At 36.0% G+C, this 7,892-nt stretch overlaps 1 protein-coding gene across 2 annotated transcripts in view; it reads left to right on the top strand.

Moving 5' to 3' along the window:
- The window catches only part of LOC107688937 (amyloid beta A4 precursor protein-binding family A member 2-like), a 27,612-nt gene that overhangs the window by 17,253 nt on the left and 2,467 nt on the right, over positions 1 to 7,892 (top strand). For both annotated transcript variants that reach the window (XM_016486779.1, XM_016486780.1), the window contains exons 3-11: positions 973 to 1,032; positions 1,139 to 1,178; positions 2,433 to 2,578; positions 2,752 to 2,838; positions 3,081 to 3,263; positions 4,781 to 4,960; positions 6,245 to 6,457; positions 6,548 to 6,667; positions 6,856 to 6,996. In XM_016486779.1, the coding sequence (XP_016342265.1) occupies positions 973 to 1,032; positions 1,139 to 1,178; positions 2,433 to 2,578; positions 2,752 to 2,838; positions 3,081 to 3,263; positions 4,781 to 4,960; positions 6,245 to 6,457; positions 6,548 to 6,667; positions 6,856 to 6,996 (1,170 nt within the window). The remainder of the gene's footprint in view (positions 1 to 972; positions 1,033 to 1,138; positions 1,179 to 2,432; positions 2,579 to 2,751; positions 2,839 to 3,080; positions 3,264 to 4,780; positions 4,961 to 6,244; positions 6,458 to 6,547; positions 6,668 to 6,855; positions 6,997 to 7,892) is intronic.

Here is a 7,892-nt window from a genome sequence, read left to right as displayed (position 1 = left end):
GTGTTATTTTTGTCCTTGGGGGTTTTTTGGGGGGGGGGGGCGTGAATGGGTGTCCCTTATTTTGCCTCGCTGACGGTGGCAACCCTACTAACCATGACACTTCCTGTTGCCAGCAGGTGTCGCTATGAGTATAACTGAATATGTGTTCAGGACAGAACTCTTATCAAACGTGTGAAGTTTGGGGCAGATCGGACATTGTTTGCCTGAGTTACAGCAACTTCCTGTTTCATGGCGAAACTTCGAATTTTGTGAGGCCGCCAGGGACACGCCCTTCGACGAAAACTCAAGATCTTCGCAAAGGCCTTATGATAACACTCAGCAAATTTGAAGATGATCAGATTAAAACTGTAGGATGAGTTTGTTAAAGTACGAGGCCTGAAAATAGAAAAAACTGCACAAAAATCGTACAGGAATTTCAAAATAACGGACTTCCTGTTGGGTTTCGGATTTTGTACCAAGAGACTTTTTTGTAGGTAATGGTGTGTTACATGTGTCTACCGAGTTTCGTACATGTACGTGAAACGTAGCTTGAGGTGCACTCCGTTGAAATTTTATAGGTGGCGCTATCGAGCCATTTTGCCACACCCACTTCTGAAACCCATATCAGACGTAAATTTCGCATGTTTAGCCCCTCAAAAATGCGATTCATTTTGGAGAAGAAGAAGAAACGGAGCAATTCCAATAGGGTCCTCATACCATCTGTGCTCGGGCCCTAAAAATTTAGTTCCTGCTTATATGTATACTCCTCAAAATGTATACATTTATAAACGTCAATATATCCAAGTATATCCACATGTAAACTGTCAATTGTTGGGCTCTTGAAAGGTGAAATTGTAACTGCTACAACTAACTGGCTATGGATGAAATAGCACTGCCATCCACTCATTTTTTGGTTTCAGTCTTATATCAAATATAAATTGTACCCATAATCAAAATATAGGCTAACAATTGTCTGTTTCAATGTTTCTACAGGTTTCTCAGAGTAGTCCAGAGGAAAGTAATACAGGGCCACCATCCGGACAAAAGAGACCGGCAAGTTACCTAGTTATATGCTGAACCATAACAATAGAATACATCCTATGGGACAAGCTGTAACCTGTAACAGAAACTGTAACTTAAATGTTGTTTTGCTTTTCAGCAGGCCCAGAGAAATCCCTCTTTCCCAAGCTTTGTGGATAGTAAGTTCAGTTTTATTTAAACACAATTGAATATTGTGACTCAAACCTTCAAAGAAGGTTGAACTGTGCATCTGTTTGTTTGTTGATAATTGGTATAGTATTGATATTAGAGTCAAGTTTAGACTATTTGCTCGAGTTTCAGGTGATTTTTAAGCAGTGTTGGGAAGGTTACTTTGGAAATGTCATAGGTTACAGATTACAAGTTACCCCATTTAAAATGCAATAAGTAGTGTAACTATTTCAATTACTTTTAATAAAGTAATGTAACTGATTACATTTTTCTATTACTTTTCTAAATTTCTAAAAAAATGTTTTCAACTGTTAATCATTTTCAAACATTTAAACCAAGTGGGGTTAACCTTACAGTAGTACTCAACACCAATTACTGTCAGACTTTCAAAATCCTTTATCGCTTGAATTAAAGTTATAATAATTTAATTTAAAGCACAGCCACCACAAAATCAGACTTTAGCACCTCTTTTTACTTTGAGATCATTCTGAGGTTAAATAAAGATTTAAAATCCTAGCAATAATAGCTATGACAGGAAACACTGGCATCTAACAATGCTTTGGAAAAACTGTTGATCTCAAAAAATAAAGCATATACATAAACCAAAATGGGAAATAAGGAAATAAAACCGTTACCAAATAAACATGTCTTCTATTCTGTGTCCTAAACTCGTGAAACACTGGTGTACAAGAGCAGTCAATGCAATTTGGGAAAGAAATCAATTAAAGGCACAATATGTAGTTTTCGTCACTAGAGGGCACGCATTCAAAACAAACAAAGAAACAAAGGCGTAGTTTGATGACGCCGTGACTGAGTGTGGAATCATGGGAGTTGTCGTCGACGCAATCCGACGGGACTCGGGCAGAAATCATGTTCATGGATGAGCTAATGTATTCAAGATTTATTAACGTCGTAGTATGAAGCAGAGTGGATATTTTAATAAAAAAATCTTACATATTGTGCCTTTAAGTGTGTGAATATTCAGATGTAACCCCCCCCCACCCTTTATTCAGTTCCATCACACAAAGGCACAATGCAAACAGGGAAACGTTGCACTGTAACCCCCTTTGTAATCGTTAATATTTTTATAAGTTACTGGAATATAATTACACATATTGGATATACACATAATGGATTACAGTTACATTTACTTTGTAATTAAATTACGCTGTTACATCTAACTAGTTTCTCCCCAACACTGTTTATTAGTTGTTGTAAATCCATGTTTTTGCATTTGTTTTCAGTCCCTGGTCCATGTGAGCCAGAAGATCTCATCAATGGAATCATCTTTGCCGCAAACTACCTTGGCTCTACCCAAGTGCTCTCCGACAGAAACCCATCCAAAAGCGTACGCATGAAGCAAGCGCAGGAAGCTTTGGACTGCGTTAAGGTACTTTATAAGATTCTCCACACAAAAATATTTCTGCTGCCTTGGTAAGGCTCTTGTAAATGTTACTTGAAGTGTGCTTCATTGGTTTAATATTTTGTGGATATAATGGTGTCAGAAGTTCCCTCTCAGTCCACTAGATGACACTGTAACCTTTGTGAAACCATGTTCTTCAGTCTGTAGAGGGTGAAGCTCAGAGTTTAACAGAGATTGACTTGTTCATCTCAACCAAGGCCATCAAGGTGCTCAATGCTGACACACAGGTAGGTAAATTTCATTTAAGATTGGTAATGATATGTATGTATGTATGTACGTATGTACGTATGTATGTATTAGATTTGAATCCAGCCTGTGCCAATTCTAGGTCTTTCTGTCCTAATACTTTTCTGTTGCTTTCCACTTCACCATCCATAAAAAGACAAGAACAGGATTTACATTAAAGAACAAGTTGCAGAATTGTTACTTACAGACTTTTCATTGGCTGACTCCTGATCCTTGTTCACAGGAGACGATGATGGATAACGCCCTCCGCACCATCTCTTACATCGCAGACATCGGTGACGTGGTGGTCCTGATGGCTCGCAGGCGTCTGTCTAACTCCTCCTCGCTCGACTGCACAGATTCAGGCCTCAGCACAGAAAGCCGGAAGCAGTACCGCATGATGTGCTACGTCTTTGAGTCAGAGGATGTGAGGCTGGTCTTTGCTAAAAATAATGAATCAAGTGAATAATGATTACCATCAATGAACTTTCTTGAGAAAAGATTAAAGCTGAAGTGTTTTTTTTTTTTTTCTCGAATTAAGATAAGGAATGAAGGTGTTCAGTAAACTTATATTATTTTTGCAGTTGCAAGTTTTTTTCACACAAGTAGCACAGAAATTACACACTTAAGCTTTAATCTAACAATCAAAAACTGCATAATAAATCTGTCCTTGTATCAGTGTTAATTGATGATACCCTCTAACTAATAAATGTACCCATAATATTAGTCAAGAATCCAGATGGAATATTCTGATTTTCTCCACATTTACTGCACTGAAAAAAAAAAATCTGTAGAGTTCTGTGGACTTTATGGATTTGAAGTTAATAGATTTAGGTATGGAGAGTACCACACTTTTACTGTTAGTCGAAGGAATGATCAAATTAGCCTAAATATTGCATACATAAACATGCAATATTTAATACCGAATAAGCTATATTTAAAATGTAATAAACAAATACTCTTTTTGGTAACTGAAAGCATTATCAAATTAGCCTAAAAATTACTAAAAAAAAACATATAATATTTAATGTTCAGTAAGTAATATTTACTATTAATATTTAATAAAAACACTCTTATCGGTAGCTGAAATCATTATCAAATAATGACCTAAATAATTCAAAAACAAATGTATAATATTTAATATTCAGTGGAAAATATTCAATATTAACATTTAATAAAAAAAAAATCTTATCAGTAGCTGAAAGCATGAATTAATTAGCCTGAATAATTAATAAACAATCTAATATTTAATAGAAAAGATTTAACATTAACACTGAAGTATGGTAGCAAATGTCCAAATAAGATTAAATAATGATAGCAAATATAAATTTAATGTTCAATAAGCAGTAGTTAACACTCATATTTAATAAACAAACACTCTTATTGGTAGCTGAAATGATCAAATTAGCCTAAATAATATACAATAAAATGTAATAAATAAATATTTAACATAAATAGTTAATAAACAAACTCTATACTGAAAGCATTATCAAATTAGATTAAAAACTAAGCAAATATATACTATTCAATATCCAATAAGAAATCTTTGCCATCAGTATTTAATAAAGAAACACTGTTTTGGTAGCAGAAAACATTATCTTAAATATATAATATTCCATATTCAATGATAAATATTTTACATCAGTATATAATAAACAAACACTATTTTTGGTAGCTGAAATCATCAAATTAGCCCAAATAATGACTAAACAGACATGCATGTGTAACTGTGGATCACAGGCAAAGATTCCTTGTGGGTCTGTAGCTCATCAACATCTAGTCAGATTTGTATTTATTCTTCGTTGTGTTCATGTTGTGCTGATTGTGCTTGACTTTTTTCCGCCCTCTCGATTTGACTCAAGCACTCTCTCACTCTGAGATGTCGTCACGTTGTCAAGTATCCTCCTCTCGCTGAGTGCTTCACCTCCCTCTCCTCCCTCACAGGCCCAGCTCATCGCACAGTCCATCGGTCAGGCGTTCAGCATGGCCTACCAAGAGTTCCTCCGAGACAATGGGATCAATCCCAAGGACCTCAGCCAGAAAGACTACAGCGATATCCTGAGCACGCAGGAGATGTATAATGACGACCTCATCCATTTCTCCAACTCGGAAAACTGTAAAGAGGTGATTTCAGCACTGGAAACTTCAGCATTAGCAGCTGTAAATTATAGTCAGTTGTGTTGTGATGCTCTTCTCTTTTCCCAGTATTTCCTCATGTTTTCCTCTGACTTTCCACTGTCCTGTCTAGTAGTCGACTAGTATGGGTTTATCAATGCTGATGGTGATAGAATCCAGATAAGGGGGACAAATTTTGCTGTCATAAATATAACATATTTAACAGGTATATAATTTTAATAATTAAAATAATAATAATAATTCCTTACATTTATATAGCGCTTTTCTAGGCACTCAAAGCGCTTTACATAGAAGGGGGAATCTCCTCAACCACCACCAGTGTGCAGCATCCACCTGGATGATGCGATGGCAGCCATATTGCGCCAGAACGCCCACCACACACCAGCTTACTGGTGGAGAGGAGACAGAGTGATGAAGCCAGTCAGCAGATATGGGGATGGTTAGGAAGCCATGATGGTCAAAGGCCAATGGGCGAATTTGGCCTGGATGCCGGGGTTACACCCCTACTCTTTTTCGAAGGACATCCTGGGATTTTTAATGACCACAGAGAGTCAGGACCCCGGTTTAACGTCTCATCCGAAAGACGGATATATGTATTTATATAAACACACACACTTTATGTATTTTATTTATATAATTGTAACTGCATATGTATGTGTGTGTGTGTGTGTATATATAATATAATTATAGAAATAATTTATATTAATAATATGAAATATATGGTAATAATATAATAAATATATAATAACAATATCAAATTTATATTTTATTTATTATATATGTAATTTGCTATATTTTCTAATTATGCAATTTTTTTACATGAATATATGAAAATATTAAACAATATAAATATATTTATTTATTATATTATTTTTCATTAGTCACAAATGTATTTTATTTTCACTGTATTTACAAATGCTCTTAAAGATTCATTCAATCATTCATTCAAATATATGAAAACTAAAACGTGCAAAAAGCAAGCTTGGTTATCAGCTGTGGTTGATAATAACCGATGTTGATGGTGATAATAGTCTCATAATGGCTGAATACCAACCGATTAATTGACTGCAATGAATACTGGTTAATCACTACTTCTGCATATGCAGTTGCTTCATGCAACATCATTGTGGCATTAAAATCATACTTACAACAGCAATTAACACCTGTCACCCCATATTCATTTCACAAACTTTTCCGACTTCTCCAAGTTCTTTCTTTACTTTTTAGTCATTAATGGATCCTTCCTCTTTTTGATCATATTTTTGCACTCAGCTTCAGCTAGAGAAGCAGAAGGGCGAGATGCTGGGTGTGGTGATCGTGGAGTCGGGCTGGGGCTCCATCCTGCCCACCGTCATCTTGGCCTGCATGCTGAACAACGGCCCTGCCACCCGCTCCGGCAAACTCAATGTGGGCGATCATATCATGGCGGTCAACGACACCAGTCTGGTGGGCCTGCCGCTCGCCACCTGTCAGGGCATCATCAAGGTCTGGACACATCCAAGCATGTATTCAACACATACGAGTTGCTAAGTGCATTCATTACATATTTTTAGTGCCTATGTGTGTGTGTTTCAGGGCCTGAAGAATCACGTTCTGGTGAAACTAAGTGTAGTGAGTTGCCCACCTGTTACTACTGTCCTCATAAAAAGACCCGACCTGCAATACCAGCTGGGTTTCAGCGTTCAGAACGGCATAGTGAGTGTCTAGAATCAACCAGCACTGAAAAACTGACACGCATTAAATAACAAACATCTAATGCATGACTAAAAGATGTCTTTTTCATTACAATAACTGTGCTCATCTGATCAGCTGTGTTAGGGGATTTTTTGATTGTATCATGACTTATTTCAGTCTTATGCTGTCGTCCTGGTGCTGAATTGCAGATCTGTAGTCTGATGCGTGGAGGTATTGCGGAGAGGGGCGGTGTGCGAGTCGGCCACAGAATAATTGAGATAAACGGACAGAGTGTGGTCGCTATGGCGCATGAGAAAATCGTCCACGCCCTTTCAGTGTCTGTAGGAGAGGTACGGCAATATATATGTTTTGATGGAATATTAGTAATAGTTCAGTCTCTGGCAGGGGTGTAAAAGTACAGAGACATTATACTTAAGTATAAGTACTGTGCCAAAATATTCCATTAAAGGCCAAAAAATGTCTTGGCCAAAAGCTTACTTTGGTTAAATTAAAAAGGTTTCCAAAAAAGGGAAATTTTTTATTTAATATTAATACTATATGAATGTATTACAATTTTATTTATATAAATATTTATATAATACTATATATATATATATATATATATATAGTGTAGTACCAAAAAGTAATGAGGGAAAATGAGGATGTTGTCGAGTGGCAGATGTATTTATGTAGCTTGACGTGTGACAGGTTCACTAGCGTCCATTTCCCGAGACATCTGACACCATATGCAGGGACAACAGAAGTAGGAAAGCAAGCAGTCATTCACGAGACTACCCTAGAGATAGAGAAAGATTAATTGACAAATATATGAGGTTCATTTGCCATATATATTATATTAGCATATTAGAATGATTTCTGAAGGATCATGTGACACTAAAGACTGGAAATTCAGCTTTGATCACAGCAATAAATTACAGTTTACAGACAGTATATTCAGATAGAAAAGTTATTTTAAATTGTAATAATATTTCACAATATTTCTGTTTTTACTGTATTTATGATCAAATAATTGCAGCCTTGGTGAGCACAAGACTTCTTTCAAAAACATTTAAAAAATCTTAATTATTCCAAACTTTTCACCACTAGTGTGTGTGAGTTTATATAATTAACTTTCAAATTGACTGCCTCTAATTTAACATTCTCAGCTTTTTGTTTTTAATGATGTTTAATTAATCTTCTCTTATACTCACTGGCTACGTTTACATGCAACCAAATAATCCATTTG

The sequence above is a fragment of the Sinocyclocheilus anshuiensis genome, unplaced genomic scaffold (assembly GCF_001515605.1).
Source record: "Sinocyclocheilus anshuiensis isolate Anshui unplaced genomic scaffold, SAMN03320099.WGS_v1.1 scaffold1062, whole genome shotgun sequence".
Classification (NCBI taxonomy): Eukaryota; Metazoa; Chordata; class Actinopteri; order Cypriniformes; family Cyprinidae; genus Sinocyclocheilus; species Sinocyclocheilus anshuiensis.
This window is presented reverse-complemented; position numbering and strand designations above follow the sequence as displayed.